The 16,781-nt window shown below is 45.3% G+C and overlaps 1 protein-coding gene, 1 long non-coding RNA gene, 1 other non-coding gene and 1 pseudogene across 3 annotated transcripts; 1 reads left to right on the forward strand and 3 right to left on the reverse strand.

Moving 5' to 3' along the window:
• Positions 1–1,850: 1,850 nt before the first annotated feature.
• Positions 1,851–15,298, reverse strand: LOC115248529 (alpha-1-antitrypsin homolog). Its single transcript, XM_029832305.1, has 4 exons — positions 15,290–15,298; positions 9,558–9,751; positions 2,192–2,339; positions 1,851–2,109 (listed from the first exon to the last, which is right to left on the reverse strand). Exons 1-4 carry the CDS (start codon positions 15,296–15,298, stop codon positions 1,915–1,917), a joined length of 546 nt encoding a protein of 181 aa, XP_029688165.1. The 3' UTR covers positions 1,851–1,914.
• Positions 2,446–7,561, forward strand: LOC115248544 (uncharacterized). The gene is made up of 2 exons (XR_003887374.1): positions 2,446–2,504; positions 6,998–7,561. It is a non-coding gene; the product is annotated as an uncharacterized lncRNA (long non-coding RNA).
• On the reverse strand, positions 10,514–10,622 carry LOC115248569 (uncharacterized; annotated as a pseudogene).
• Positions 11,698–11,816, reverse strand: LOC115248546 (5S ribosomal RNA). The gene has a single exon (XR_003887375.1). It is a non-coding gene; the product is annotated as a 5S ribosomal RNA (ribosomal RNA).
• Positions 15,299–16,781: the final 1,483 nt, after the last annotated feature.

Here is a 16,781-nt window from a genome sequence, read left to right on the forward strand (position 1 = left end):
GGGCGCACCGTATTAAAAGGTGCAGCCTCAGTTACGGGTGCTATTTCTGTATTTAACACATACATCAGGCGCTCCGGATTATAGGGCGCGGGCATGGTAAAACATACCGCTACGATAGCTTAAAACATGCATGCTAGCGTGTATTTAGCAATTTTGCGAAAGCCAGCAAGTCGAACAACCGACAACAATGTTTCCAAAACTAAAATTTTCGTATTTTTCGTATTTTGTTATTAAACCCCGGAGGGCTGAAGCAGGACCGCTGTTGAAAATTTATCAGTCCGTGCTTCCAGTTCTGGTGCAACGTCCAGTTCTAAATGTATGAATCCGCATATTGACGTTTCAACGTCCCATCAGTAAACGGAGAGATTTGGATATAGTCCCCCTGAGGTGGTGTTTTTAGAGCAGTTCTTAACAACTTTCTCCTTTCCTGATAAGAGGTCCAAACATTATTTCAATTCCCTGTAAAATACTCTAAAATTTGCCATTCAAGATTTGTTGTTATGAAGATAAAGAAATGCAACATTTCCCCCAGAGAAACGATGGCGATGGAAAAAGCCCTGGCTGTGTGTGTGCATCACAGCAGGCGTGGGTTCTCCTCTCTGGAGTCATGCGGGGCTCCTTTGAAGGGCAGATGAGGAGGTTGGTTACAGATTCCCCTCAGAAAGATGATTACGGTGCCAAAGGTCATCACCGGGGTAACCAGGAAGAGGCAGAATCGGTCTACTGTACGAGCGATGCCGCTCCAGTTATCCTTCTCCTGTCAGGACCAGACATTTACGCCACTTTTGATCTTTTTAAATCAGACTTTGGGTTGAGGACTCTGTTTGAACCCTCTGAGCTCATTGTAGTCGTTCTTGTTGCGCATGTGTTTAATGATGTAGTGGCTCCATCCACAGCCGGCTTGATCTCTGCGTACAGCTGATGGCTCCTCCCTCTTCTTGTGGTTTCACAGCTCCACACAGACACCAAAGCTCAGAACTCAAATGAAGCTACTGATGCTTCAATATCTCATGTTTTTAAATGTTTCTGGAAACGTACTGGCAGCGTGTGTGACTCGGGTCACCAGTCCGTGTCTCCCAGACTGTTTCTCAAACATCAGCTCACTGCGGGACTTCACACTGTCGTACTCCTCAGCCGAGGCAATGTAGCCCACTGAGCTGGATCGCCACGGTAACGCTCCATCCCAGTACGGCTCTGCCTCAGCAGGGCGGGTAGTCGGCCGCTCCTAGCGGGAGCCCCGTCTGTAGTCGGCCGCTCACAGCGGGAGTCCCGTCTGTAGTGGGCCGCTCACAGCGGGAGCCCCGTCTGTAGTGGGCCGCTCACAGCGGGAGCCCCGTCCGTAGTCGGCCGCTCACAGCGGGAGTCCCGTCCGTAGTCGGCCGCTCACAGCGGGAGCCCCGTCCGTAGTGGGCCGCTCACAGCGGGAGTCCCGTCCGTAGTCGGCCGCTCACAGCGGGAGCCCCGTCCGTAGTCGGCCGCTCACAGCGGGAGTCCCGTCCGTAGTCGGCCGCTCACAGCGGGAGTCCCGTCTGTAGTCGCCCACCCCTAGTGGGAGCCCCGTCTGTAGTCGGCCGCTCATACCGGGAGCCCCGTCTGTTGTCGGCCGCTCACAGCGGGAGTCCCGTCTGTAGTCGGCCGCTCACAGCGGGAGCCCCGTCTGTAGTCGGCCGCTCACAGCGGGAGCCCCGTCTGTAGTCGGCCGCTCACAGCGGGAGCCCCGTCTGTAGTCGGCCGCTCATAGCGGGAGCCCCGTCTCAAACCAGATTAAAATTGTGCTATTCAGCCACCTATTTTATTTTTAGAGCTGTTTCAGAAACATTCTAATAAAATGAGACTCTACAAGGCAAATATTTCTTTTTTAAGGCTCTTTATATGTGATGCAATTCTTATTGTGCAAAACAGGCATTTAGTGCATCAGATGTTTGGGTTGGTAATCTTGCCCATGAAGAGGATATTATCTGAGCTGTGGTCAGTGATGATAACCATGAAGGGACGATTGAACTTCAGGACTGGAACATAATAATAGGAGTAAAGTGTTATTGCGATGCCTGTAGCAGCTGCGGCAGTGGCTCCAGCCTCATCAACATCCAGGGTAGCTTGATGGACAACCTACAAGAAATACCAGACATAATTAATTGTCAGAAAGAAATCTGTGCTCATTGTTGATGCTGTTCCTGTTTTACATCTTTACCTCTGAGACTGCCAGTTGTTGCCCCTCTGCAATACCACTCAAGTCTGCCCTGTCACCAAACATGTCTACCATCCCCATTTCAGTCAACACAGTCTTCAGTGAGTATGACGTTTTGATGGAGAATTTGGGAATATAAACACTGTATTTCCTGGGGAACAGATATGGGACAGACACAACCCTGAGGTGACGGACAGGAGCCAACCGCCACATCAATAACCAAGAGTTAGCCGTTGAGTCTCCATTTTACTTCCTCCTGGTAACGTATTGCGTCACTTCCTGTCTTCCCAAGCGTTCGTTGGTTGCATTGTGCACGGTGTGTTGTATTCACTTAATATTGAACACTTGGTGTGTTGTATTCACTTAATATTGAACACTTGGTGTGTTGTATTCACTTTACTTAAAACTTGAACACTTGGGACATTCTAGTCACCCGATAACAACAGTGAGAAACAACCCATATTAAACAAATACAGGGCTTCGCCGATTATTAGCGTTAGCATGGCCTCACCGTCTGTTTCACCCGGTGTCTTTGTCTGTTCAGCGTGTGAAATGTTTAGTTACTCCTCTGCCTCCCTTAGTGAAGGGAATATGTGCAGAAAGTGGAGTTTATTTACGGCTACGGAGGCGAGACTTAGCGAGCTTGAGACGCGGTTCCGCAGCTTGGAGTTAGCTGGAGTTGCGTCAGGTAGCCAGGAGAAGCTAGCTGCTGCGGAGCCGCCTAGCGTAGCTTCAGCTAGCGGTCCCCCGGCAGCAGCCGGCTAGCCAGGGCGGCTGGGTGACGGTTCGTAGGAAGCGTAGCCCCAAACAAAGGCCCACGGTGCCCCACCACCCGCTTCCCGTGGCTAACTGCTTTTCCCCACTCGGCGACACACCCGCTGAGAAACCGACCCTGGTAATTGGCGACTCTGTTTTGCGCTCCGTGAAGCCGACTCCAGCGACCATAGTTAAGAGCATTCCGGGGGCCAGAGCGGGCGACATAGAAGCAAATTTACGGCTGCTGGCGAGACGTAAACGTAAATTTGGTAAAGTTATTATTCACGTCGGAGCCAACAACACCCGGCTTCGTCAGTCGGAGGTCACCAAAATGAACTTGGAGTCGGTGTGTAACTACGCAAAAACGATGTGGGACTCCGTTGCATTCTCTGGTCCCCTCCCCAATCTGGCCAGCGAGGAGATGTTTAGCCGCATGTCGTCGCTGTCACGGTGGTGCCCCGATAACCAGGTGGCCTTTAGACAGTTGGAACACTTTTTGGGGAAAACCTTGTCTGATCAGGAGAGACGGTGTCCATCCCACACGGGATGGTGCCTCTCTCATTTGTAGTAATTTGGCTAATTTTATTAGACCCAAAGTGACCTGACAATCCAGGGTCCAGACCAGGATGCAGAGGTGTAGTCTTACACACCTCTCTGCTGCTTCCATAGAACCCTCATCCACCAACAATAACATATTTAACACTATAGAGGTAGTCTCTGTTCCACGGTTAAAAGTTCCCCAAGCACAGAGCAGGGGAGCGGTCAATCACCAAAATCTTATTAAAATTAATACTGAAGCACAAGTTGGAGAAACTATTATCACAATTAAGTGTGGACTGTTAAATATTAGATCTCTTTTGTGTAAATCCCTGTTAGTGCACGACCTGATAGCGGATCATCACATTGATTTATTTTGTCTCACTGAGACCTGGCTTCAGGAGGAGTATGTTAGCTTAAATGAATCTACTCCTCCTACCCATCTTAATTATCATATTCCTCGTGTTACTGGTCGAGGAGGGGGAGTGGCTGCAATCTATCACTCCAAGTTATTAATTAATCCTAGACCAAAACATGGCTCCAGTTCATTTGAAAGCCTGACTCTTGGCATCACCCATCTGAACTGGAAGACAAAAAAGCCACTTCTGTTTGTAGTTGTATATCGGCCCCCTACTGGGCCACATTCAGAGTTCCTGTCTGAGTTCTCTGATTTCTTATCTGACTTGGTCCTTAGAACGGAAAAAGTCATTATCATTGGAGACTTTAATATCCATATGGACGTTATAAATGACAGCTTTAGAAATGGCTTCATTTCATTACTTGAGTCATTTGGTTTCCTCCAGCAGATAAACCAACCAACTCACAGCTTTAACCACAACTTATATCTAATTCTGACTTATGGTGTTGAGGTAGAACATGTGTCAGTGTTCCCTCAGAACCCAGTCCTGTCTGACCATTCTTTGATCACTTTTACATTTATGATTAAGGATTCTTCTATGCTCAGAACAAAGTCTTACTATAGCAGATGTCTTTCAGATACTGCTGTAGCTAGGTTTAAGGAAGTGATCTCTGTGCTGATCCCAGGACCACCGTGTGTTTCCCCAGGGATCAATCATTATAATCTTAGCCCTGCTGAGGTCGACTCTATTGCTGAAGGTGCAGCAACCTCACTGAGAATCACGCTTGATTCTGTTGCCCCCCTGAAAAAGAAAATAGTAACTCAGAGGAGGTGTGCCCCCTGGTATAATTCACATATCAGGACCCTCAAGCAGAAAGCGCGAAGACTGGAAAGGATGTGGCATTCTTGTAAAATAGATAGCTATCATGTAGCCTGGAAAGACTGTCTATTAGTTTACAAAAAGGCCCTTCGCAAGGCTAGAACAGCTTATTTTTCTTCTTTGATTGAGGAAAATAAGAACAACCCCAGGTTTCTCTTCAGCACTGTGGCCAAATTAACTAAGAGTCACAGTGTTTTAGATCCACGTATCCCTTCTTCCCTGAGTGGTGAAGACTTCATGAGCTTCTTCACTGATAAAGTTCTAGCTATCAGAGAGAAAGCTAACCAGGCCATCCCAACAACTGGACCATCACCAGATGTGCTGACTGTGGGAACATACAGGTTCTCCAACGAGCCCTTAAACTCCTTCACCCCTATATATTTTTCTGAGGCGTCATCGCTAATTCAGAAATCCAAGACCACCATGAGTCTTTTAGATCCCATCCCAACACACCTGTTGAAGGATGTTTTACCATTGGTAGGCAGATCTATCCTGGACCAGATCAATGGTTCTTTAGTGTCAGGTTATGTACCCCGGTCCTACAAGGTGGCAGTGATTAAGCCGTTGCTTAAAAAACCATCACTGGATCCTGACGTATTAGCAAATTATAGGCCGATATCCAACCTTCCTTTTATCTCTAAAGTTCTTGAGAAGGTGGTGGTGACTCAGTTACTGGAGCACCTGCAGAGGAACAGCCTGTTTGAGATGTTTCAGTCAGGCTTTAGAGCTCATCACAACACAGAAACAGCACTTCTTAAAGTCACTAATGATGTTCTCATAGCTTCCGATCATGGACTGGTCTCTATGCTGGTTCTGCTGGACCTCAGTGCTGCTTTTGATCCAGTTGATCACAGCATCTTGTTACAGAGACTGGAACATGTGATTGGGATTAAAGGGACAGCACTAGACTGGTTTAGATCATATTTATCTGATAGATACCAGTTTGCCCATGTCCATGGTGTTCCCTCCTCATACAGTAGGGTTAGCCATGGAGTTCCTCAAGGTTCTGTACTTGGACCAATCCTCTTCACCTTGTACATGCTTCCCTTAGGGAACATTATTCGGCAGCATGGGATAAATGTTCATTGTTATGCTGATGACACTCAGCTTTATTTATCCATGAAACCTGAGGAGACAGAGAAGTTAGTGAAGCTCCAGACCTGTCTTAAAGACATAAAGTCCTGGATGTCTTCAAATTTCCTCCTCCTTAACTCAGGAAAAACTGAGGTCATGGTGTTTGGTCCTGAACCTCTCAGGGATAGATTAGATCATATGATCACTCTAGATGGTATCTCATTAACATCTAGTCTCTCTGTGAGGAATCTAGGAGTAACTTTTGACCAAAATCTCTCCTTCAACTCACACATTAAATTAGTCTCTAGAAGTGCCTTTTTTTTTACCTGAGAAACATCACAAAGATCAGGAAGCTACTGACCCACCGTGATGCTGAAAAGTTAGTCCAGCATTTGTTACTTCCAGGCTGGATATTAGAGTTGAAACAGAGCAACCCAGCAAAACCCTGTGTGAATCAACAAAAGACACAAACACAGGTACCTTGCAAGGGAGAGCGAGCAGCGGTTCACTCTGGAATACCCTCCGTCGCTCTGCTGCTCCCCTGCAAATCTCCTTCCTTTATTCACATCAGCTCATTATCCATGTGGAATTTTCACCTTCTCCCAAGATGCTTTTAGGGTTTCAGATAACAACCTCACAGTAAATCTGGTGCTCTGGACAAGTGTACTAAATCTAGAGAGGTGAAAAACACTGTTTCTTCTCCATGCACTTAGGTGCTAAACATACAAATGCATTTAAATGATAACAATATAATAATTATTCTCTCTCTCACATACACACACACATACACACACATTTGCTGTAGAAAACACTGATAATGAGCACATTTGACATTAGGCCCCTCACCTGAACATTTCAGTAGGGTTGATGTTCACCTGTTTCATGTCAGTGAAGACATCAGAGGCATGGAACCTGCATCCATCCTCACTGGCAGCCAGTGTTTGGAGTGGGATCAACTATCAAAATTCAGAACCAAAACATGTCTGTGTTTGAACCTGTAGCCTCCTTTTAGCTGAGCTGGTGGTACCGTCACTACTAACGTACCGTTACAGCTGCTACGGGGACATTTGGGGGTTCTCAAAAGGGGCCCTGTTACCTGCTCCACTAGTTGCTGTAGCTCAGAAACACGTCTTTAGCTGTCTCCCGTCTGTAATGTCCAGATGGGACAGTTAATGGATTAATGGAGAACCTTTCTGTGTTCCAGCCCAACAGTCGGAGCAGGGAGTGCATCTTCTCAGAGATAGTGCTGGAAAACAATTACACAGCTCTGCAGAATGCTAAGGTTGAAGGCTGGTACGTTGCCTTCAGTCGGAAAGGGAGGCCCATCAAAGCCTCCAGGACAAGGCAGAACCAAAGAGAGGTCCACTTCATCAAGAGGCTCCACGCAGGCCCCCCTCCCTTCCCCAACATGGACCAGAGCAAACACTTTGAGTTTATCTGCTTTTCAGCCACAAGTCGAGCAAAGCGCAACAGGAAATCAGACACCGTTTCCTAACAGCGAGACAAAAGGAGGCAGATATATAACAGATCCAACTTTATTTTTGTATATTTTCATGCAAAACTGCACATTGAAATATGGCTTTAACACAATAATTGTAATAATATTCCTGTAAAATGGTGATGTGTAAATAAAGAAAGAATAAAGGAAAGTGACAAATTGATTTTGGAGGCTTGTTTCAGAGGTGAACAATGATGGTGAGTAAGACACAGAGAGGGATGAGGAGAGGGAAATCTCTACCCATATAAGCTGTGATCTTTTGAAGACAATCCAGATCATTTCTGTTTGCAGTATCCTGCACGGTAGGAAATCTGGAACTACTTTATAAACACGAACACTGCCACCTGCTGGACATATGGTGCCTTTACATTTAGATTTATCTATTTAAATGACCACGAAAAGAGAACTCTGAACATCATAGATTGGCCAGAGATGATCAATTGTCAGCCACAGAAGCAGGAGACGTCCACGCATTGTTACTAACAGTGCACAGTGACTGTGGTAGGACGTGGAGATGCTGGGAGACGTTTGGTGGAGCGTCTGGTCCATGGGGAGGTGTGTGGAATAAACCAGAGTCTGGTCCATGAGGAGGTGTGTGGAATGAACCAGGGTCTGGTCCATGAGGAGGTGTGTGGAATGAACCAGGGTCTGGTCCAGGAGGAGGTGTTTGGAATGAACCAGGGTCTGGTCCATGAGGAGGTGTGTGGAATGAACCAGGGTCTGGTCCAGGAGGAGGTGTTTGCAATGAACCAGGGTCTGGTCCAGGAGGAGGTGTTTGGAATGAACCACTGTCTGGTCCATGAGGAGGTGTTTGCAATGAACCAGGGTCTGGTCCAGGTGGAGGTGTTTGGAATGAACCAGAGTCTGGTCCAGGAGGAGGTGTTTGGAATGAACCAGGGTCTGGTCCAGGAGGGGGTGTGTGGAATGAACCAGGGTCTGGTCCAGGAGGGGGTGTGTGGAATGAACCAGGGTCTGGTCCAGGAGGAGGTGTTAATAACCTGGTTTGCAGCACGGTTGATGGACTCATCTGTTGCTCCTGCTGTTGCACACTGGCTCTGCTCTTGCTCAAGGTCATCAGCATCAATGTCGCACATGCAGCCGACGCTGCGGGTCGTTGTTTTGAAGGCCTGAGGTGGAGCCGTCGTTAACACATGTAACTCCTCGCCGCCCTTATCATCGCGTTGGGGTTTTGGATCTACCTTCGGCCTCTGATGGTCACCTGATGCCTCAGTCACCATGAAGGCAACGGACAGCGGCTCAACAAGAGTTGACTGGACCGGTTTGGACGGCTTTGACCCAACTGGAGTGTTTTCCTCTCCGCCTGTCCTCAGTCTGGGCAGCGCCACACAGGGATCTGAATCAAGGGTGGGCCCGACACCACGTGTTGGGTTCCTAAGAACCTCAGGTTCCTCCTTATATCTGCTGTCTCCTTTAAGATCTGCATCCAACCATGCATGCTGGGTTCCTGCGGTGGTGTGCTGCCTGTGCTCCACCATCACCGTCCTCCATCCACTGTAGGGCAGGAAGTCTGACAGACTGCTGATGTCACTGTCGATGTCGCTGATGCTTTCGCTGTCGCTGTCGCTGTCTCTCCACTCGTCAGTCTTACTACAGCAGCACCCCATCTTCTGCAGCCTGAAGCAGAAACAACAAAAAAGCCACTGCCATGACCACACACACTCAAACAGTCAATAACAGATCCGTTCGCTGCTCCAGCCTCATGGAGAAAGAGGAAAATTCTGCCTCTACAGGCAGAACCATGGTGGTGCAACGGGCTCACCAGTATCTCCCATAGTTGCCAGTCTACAGTATACTGGGAGAAGGTTGAAACCCGAGCCCGACATCCTTCACAGGAACCGGCCCAAGCCACTGGTTCAGATATGTGGACGACACCTGGGTCAAGATTCTAACAAGAGAACTGAAGGCGTTCTCAACCACACAGATGATTACGTCACATTCATCTGGCCTTCCTGGACTGTGCGCCCCCGTCGTTCCACAATAGCGTTGCACGTGTATGCAGGCCCCTCTGTGTGGTTATACTTTAGCAGGCAGCATTATACGTGGGTAAATACATATGCCAGCTCCAGGATCTTCAGCTGAGATCATCCAGTGTTGTGTTGTATCAAACCAGATTAAAATTGTGCTATTCAGCCACCTATTTTATTTTAAGAGTGGATTCAGAAACATTCTAAGGAGTAATAAAGTGAGACTCTACAAGGCAAATGTTTCTTTTTTAAGGCTCTTTATATGTGATGCAATTCCACACCTGTATTTCATCCATTTCAGCCATTTGGTAACATGAGCGGCAGAAATTGCATTCTCCAGTTTTGCCATGTCGTCCAGCAACAGCAGCAACATGGAGTGAGAGCTGTTAAATGGGAGGTGAAGGACCGATGTGTTAAACATCTGGTCACGATAGGTTTCAAATCTCTTCTCAATATTCATCATCTGAACTGGAACCTGAAAATTCAAAGTTTAAGTGCATTAGTGCATCAAAGTGCATTAGCATCAGCCATTTATGCAGTGTATGGAGATAAGTCGAGGGCCCAGGGGGGAGCCCAGGGGTCCCGGGCCCAGGGGCCCAGTGTGTGAAACCTCTGGGGCTGAACGAGTCCAGCAGCCTTGCTGGCCACCATTAGACTTTAAGGACAAATCAATACAATAGATAAATTACACACCCACAAAATAAAGTTTTCTATGTCCCTATTCAATAAAGAGACATTTCCAGTAACCCCATAATCCCGCTTTCTAAATTGCAAGTAGCAGATATGAACAGGGAAATGCTACGTTATCTGCTTATTCTGTTACAAATAATCTGATGAGATAGGTGTGGAGTTAATTCAGTTGGGGATAGACAGATGGAATATTAGTGTTGTTAGTATGATACTTGAGTTCTTTAGATGTTGTTTTCAATTCAGGAATCTGCCGCCTTGAGTTGGCTTTTTTTGAAGACAGAAATGTTGACAATAGTGTGGACCAAAGTGGGAAATTCAATTTTATTTAAACACAAACACACACACACACGCACGCACGGACGCACGCACGCACACACACAGACACACACACACACACACACACTCATAAAATATTAAATCTCAAACGATGTACAATAGTGCAACATTAAATGTCAATGTTAGAAGTACTTAAGAAGTGAATTACATCTGGCTGGATAATTATCAGGAACACTGGCGGCCTCTGCTGACCCAGTGGAAGAGTGCAAAAAGCTTACAGCACCTGGTATTCCCAGGCGGCCTCCCATCCAAGTACTAACCAGGCCCGACCCTGCTTAGCTTCCGAGATCGGGCGTTCTCAGGGTGGTATGGCCGTAAGCGAGAGCAGGTGCAAGAAAATGGCCTTTTGAAGTTAATACACTCAAACTTATTTTCTTGAAACACTTATTCTGGTGGAGGTTGTCCATTTTGCTTTGTCACAGTCCAAACGTCAATGTTGGAGCAGCCTCCAATCCATTTCCCCCCAAAAAGAAAAGGCTATATAGCCTATGAGCGTCATATCATCAAATCTGCGTAGATCGGCTCTTGGATGAGAGGTGAAACGCCTTCAAAAAAATCAAACCAGATTCAACTCCGATAAATGAAATCAACTTAAAAGCAATGTGCCATGGCCGGGAATCGGTGCCATGGCCGGGAATCGATCCCGAGCCGGTGCGGGCCAGTTGACAATTGCTGTAACAGACAACCTGATTGAAACCTCCTGAAGACCCCAGAGGGAGAGTTCGAATCCAGCTCTGGGCATTATCAAAGAGAAGATATTTGATTGAAAAATTCACGATCATAAAAATATTTAAAGAGCATAGCAGTGTCTGTGAGGTTTATGAGCCACAAATGCTGCTCTTTTTAGGAGCACAGCCATCTATTAAACTGTAGTTTGTGTCATAGAATAGTTTTATTGACAAATTCTAAATTGCAAGTAGCAGATATGAACAGGGAAATGCTACGTTATCTGCTTATTCTGTTACAAATAATCTGATGAGATAGGTGTGGAGTTAATTCAGTTGGGGATAGACAGATGGAATATTAGTGTTGTTAGTATGATACTTGAGTTCTTTAGATATTGTTTTCAATTCAGGAATCTGCCGCCTTGAGTTGGCTTTTTTTGAAGACAGAAATGTTGACAATAGTGTGGACCAAAGTGGGAAATTCAATTTTATTTAAACACAAACACACACACACGCACGCACGCACGCACGCACGCACACACGCACACACAGAGACACACACACACACACACACACACAGACACACTCATAAAATATTAAATCTCAAACGATGTACAATAGTGCAACATTAAATGTCAATGTTAGAAGTACTTAAGAAGTGAATAACATCTGGCTGGATAATTATCAGGAACACTGGCGGCCTCTGCTGACCCAGTGGAAGAGTGCAAAAAGCTTACAGCACCTGGTATTCCCAGGCGGTCTCCCATCCAAGTACTAACCAGGCCCGACCCTGCTTAGCTTCCGAGATCGGACGAGATCGGGCGTTCTCAGGGTGGTATGGCCGTAAGCGAGAGCAAGCGCAAGAAAATGGCCTTTTGAAGTTAATACACTCAAACTTATTTTCTTGAAACACTTATTCTGGTGGAGGTTGTCCATTTTGCTTTGTCACAGTCCAAACCTCAATGTTGGAGCAGCCTCCAATCCATTTCCCCCCAAAAAGAAAAGGCTATATAGCCTTTAACTGCCATAAATATCATTTATGTTGTCATTTTATGTCTGTAGAATATTTTATTTAACATTGTTTATTTTTATGAATATTTAATTCCTTTATTTAACACATCATAGAGGCGGAAGTGGTTTCTGTTCTTTGTTTAGTGACGGACCTTTAATGTGGTACTCCACTTCACGAACTTTTATTTGAGGTAATACTGCAAGAAGAGGAAGTTGCAGAAGACATTCTTTTTAAGACGTTTTTCTTTGCTCATGGTGGACTCATTCCCTCAGGGGTGCAGCCAGCGAGGTAATCTGTTTTTCTTATGTTGCGTTTGTACGTGTTGTATATGTGAAACCTGTTTAATTGTGTGTTGTACTAAACAGTTCGACGGTGGTGATGTCGTGCCAATAAATCATCTGTATCAGAAGAACTGTGGTCGTGCTTCTCTGACGGGAGTGATAGTGGAACTCGAGTCTGCTTCGAGGGACCTGCTCGGGCCCAGCAAGGAGGCGCAGACGGCTCGTCAAGAAGGAAAAGCAGATAAGCCGATGTTTAACAAGAAGACACATGTTCAACGGTTCTCCATGAACGTCCACAAGTCAGACACACAAGTTAAAATGCTCTGAAAAGGGACACAAGTCTGGAAAACCACAAGGGACTGTGAAGTTTAGTGACAGTGGTCATAAGTTTAATGAGCAATTAATGTCGTTTACGTTTGATGTCTTATTTGAGCACCTCATTCGTTAAAGGGGTAATCTGTACATTCTGAAAGGTTTGAAATAATTCATGAGCATTTAAGTTTAGTCCTTTAATGCTTGCTTTAAGGGTTAATTAGAAGCAAAATTATCTTTAAGTTTATTGACCTGAGTGCCTCAAGAACATGTTTAGGGCTAAACTGCTTATGTCAGACAAGCTAATGACATATAGTTAATTTCTAAGTAATTCATTTGTCAAAAGTAAAAACTGTCACTCTGAAGTAGCCTTCAAATGGCAGAACCAGAGCAGATAGATGAGCCTGATGATGCACAAGTAGTCCAGTTTGAAGAGCCTTGTAGAAGTGAGAGACCGCACATTAACAGAAAAAGGAAAAGAATTTCACAAGGAAAAGACTAAAGGGCTACTTCTACGCTTTGACAGCATTTATGAGCGCTGGAAAGCTCTCAGCAAGGTTGCTAAAAGGTCTGTAATAAAAGAGGACCCTAGCAACATTCTAGAAGAACATATCAGCACTGTTCAAAGGGAGTTGTCAGAGCTGAATATTGTTTATGATGAATATCGGAGGATTGACGGCCCAGAACATGAAATGCGCCGCAAGATGGATTAGTGTGTATCTGTCACAGGGATTGTGGTTCAGAATGCCCAATTTCAAATGCAAGGAACAGCAGAGAAGATTGTTTGGCCTGATGCTGGTTCTGTATTTGCGTCGTCTGTATCAAGCGGCTCACATTCAGCCTCTAAGTATTCTAAAGCTAATTCTGTTGTCTCTAATGTGTCCTCAGCCAAAAGACAAGAAGCTGCAGCAGAATATGCAGCCACACAAGCTGTACTGAAGATTATGGCTGAACAAGAGGGTCACCAAGAGAAACTGCAAAGACTTGAGGTCGAGGACAAGCTGATAGCTGCAGACCAAGAAGCAGCTGCAGTATCTCGCCGTCTACAAGCAGAAAAGGAAGAAACTGAACGCAAAATAGAGAGAGAGAGAAAAGAAGCTGCACTTTTAAAGCAACAAGAAGAAGAAAGTGCAGCAAGAAAAAGGTCAGTCAAAGACTTAAAAAGAGAACTTGGGCGTTTGGAGGAGCTGAAAAGACTGAACTCAGCCAGAGCAAAGCTTCAAGTTTATGAAGGTGAGATGCTACACAACACAGAACTATCTACAGATATGCAAGCAACCAATCAGATGAATCCTGTGTATCAACACACACAAAGTGATTCAGCTCCAAGACATGTTGTTCAAGATAATTCAGGAGAGCTTGTCAAAGTTCTGGCTGAGGCCATATCAGCAAATAGGCTACCTATCCCAGAGCCTATCATCTTTAGCGGTGATCCACTCAAGTTTAACCACTGGAAGTCATCCTTCCATACACTGATTGAGAGGAAAAATATTCCAGCAGCAGAAAAAATCTTCTTCCTTCAGAAATATGTAGGAGGAGCTGCTAAAGAGGCTTTAGAAGGATATTTTTTGACTGATTCAGAAGACTCGTATCACGCAGCATGGGACTTGCTTAATGAACGATATGGTGAGCCCTTTGTAATTGCTAAAGCCCTCCGAGACAAACTACATGCTTGGTCAAAAATAGGCCCAAAGGAGAGTGCTGAACTGAGAAAGTTTGTGGATTTTTTACGTAGCTGTAAATCTGCCATGACCCATAATGAGAGTTTAAATGTTCTTAATGATGGAATTGAGAATCAGAAACTTACTGCCAAGCTACCTGACTGGCTAAGTACCAGATGGAATCGGAAAGCTACTCAGTATCAGCTGGAACACAGAAGGTTCCCAAGCTTTGATTATTTTGTGACTTTCCTAAGCATGGAAGCTAGCATCGCATGTAACCCTATAACCTCTTACCATGCTTTACAGCAGAGTGAATCTGAGAGACTAAAAGTTAAGAACCAAACCACAGTTGTTTTCAAGAATAGAACTGTTGGTGCAAAGATCCTCACAACTAACACTAGTGAGAAGAGCATAGTCACATGTGTGTTTTGTCAGAAAACAAGACACAGCTTATATAAGTGCAGAAGATTCATTGAAAGGCCTGTTGCTGACAGAGTGAAGTTTATTCAAGTCGAGAAATTGTGTTTTGAATGCTAAAGTCATGGCCATCAATCCAAGAGCTGCAGTAAGCGAATGGTGTGTGACATCTGCTCAAAACGTCACCCTACATGTCTTCATGAAGATCGCTTAAAACAAGAATCAAAGAAAGAAAATTCTGAAGCACAAAGTGTAACCAAAGAAATCACATCTAACAGAGTTGTACAAGACAGTAATAATACTCAGACTTCAACAATTATACCTGTTTATGTATCAACCTCAAGTGATTCAAGCAAGGAAGTTCTCGTCTATGCACTGCTTGATTCACAAAGTGACTCGTCATTCATTCTTGAGGATGTAGCAGTCGTTCTAGATGTGAATTCAGAGCAAGTTAAACTGAAACTCTCTACTATGACATCAAAGAAAACAGTAGTCACCTGTAAAAGACTGAAAGACCTACAAATAAGAGGGCTATTCTCCTCTAAGAAAATCACAGTGCCAACAACTTACACTCGTGAATTCATTCCTGCTAATCGCTCACACATTCCAACACCAGAGACTGCCAAGGCATGGCCTCACCTGATGCATCTTGCAGAGCACATTGCTCCACTAATGGAATGCGAGATTGGCCTACTGATCGGTTACAACTGCCCACAAGCTCTGATGCCCAGAGAAGTTGTAATTGGGGACGAGAACCAACCATTTGCTCAGAGAACTGATTTAGGTTGGAGCATAGTGAGTTATGGTGAACAAAAAGGAAATGAGATTGATGCAATTGGTGTAAGTCACCGCATCATTGTAAGGCAGGTAATACCAGCACACAAACCAACAGTCAAGCTCAAGAGTGAAGTTCACTATGTTTGTAACACTCGCATCAAAGAAGTGGTTACTCCAGATGATGTAATCAAAGTGCTGGAATCAGACTTCAGTGAGCGAGTGGGAGAAGAAGCAGTCTTCTCTCAGGAAGATCTCCAGTTCTTGAACAAGCTGAAAGATGGAATCAAACATAAACCGGATGGTCATTATGAAATGCCCTTACCCTTTAAACAAGACAAGCCAGAGTTACCCAATAACATGCCATGTGCTGTTCATCGTTTGAAGTGTCTAGAACGAAAGCTCAAGAGAGACAAACAATACTGCATGGATTACATTAACTTCATGCAAGACATCATCACATGTGGTGATGCAGAAAAGGTCCCAGAAGAAGAACTCAACAATCATCCAGCCTGGTATATTCCCCACCATGGGGTATACCACCCTCAAAAGCCTGGGAAAATTTGTGTAGTCTTCGATTGCTCAGCGAGGTTCCAGGACACATCATTGAATGATCACCTTACTGGACCAGATCTAACAAACAGCCTGGTGGGTGTCCTTTGCAGATTCCGTAAGGGCCCTGTTGCTGTTATTTGCGATGTGGAACGATTGTTTCATCAGTTCCATGTGAGACCTGAGGACCAAGACTACTTGAGGTTCTTATGGTGGGAGAATGGTGATCTTGAGTTTCCACCATCAGTTTTTCGGATGAGAGTTCCTCTCTTTGGGGCAGCCTCTTCACCTGGGTGTGCCAATTTTGGTCTGAAACACATAGCTCTTGAAGGTCAAGACCAGGTTAGTCAAGACACTGTGAAATTTGTTCAGCAGAATTTTTATGTGGATGATGGGCTTGTTAGTGTGATGTCTGACTCAGAGGCTATCCAGCTTGTCGAAGAAGCTAGGAAGCTTTGCAGTGTAGGCAAGTTGAGGCTACACAAGTTCATCTCCAACAGTGACAAAGTGTTAAAGTCGATACCCAAGGAAGAGTGTGCAGAAAGCGTGAAAAACCTGGATATGGCTTTGGGAGAGCCACTGATGGAACGTGCACTCGGCGTGCAGTGGTGCGTCTTCTCTGATGATTTTCAGTTCAGAGTTACTGTCAAGGAACGCCCACTGACCAGAAGAGGAGTGTTATCCTCTGTAGCTTCCATCTATGACCCATTAGGGTTTGTTGCACCATTCATCCTCCGTGGAAAACTGCTTTTACAACAAATGTGTCGAGACAAAGTTGACTGGGATGAGCCACTCCCTGAAGAGC

This window comes from Takifugu rubripes, unplaced genomic scaffold (assembly GCF_901000725.2).
Source record: "Takifugu rubripes unplaced genomic scaffold, fTakRub1.2, whole genome shotgun sequence".
Lineage (NCBI taxonomy): Eukaryota > Metazoa > Chordata > Actinopteri > Tetraodontiformes > Tetraodontidae > Takifugu > Takifugu rubripes.

Bases quoted from the DNA above. Each gene is read 5' to 3' on its own strand.
- LOC115248529 (XM_029832305.1), bottom strand. The intron at 2,340-9,557 runs GTGTGGAATTGC...TCTGTTCCCCAG, and splicing joins CTGAAATGGATGAAATACAG to GAAATACAGTGTTTATATTC. The intron at 2,110-2,191 runs GTAAAGATGTAA...TATTTCTTGTAG, and splicing joins AACAACTGGCAGTCTCAGAG to GTTGTCCATCAAGCTACCCT.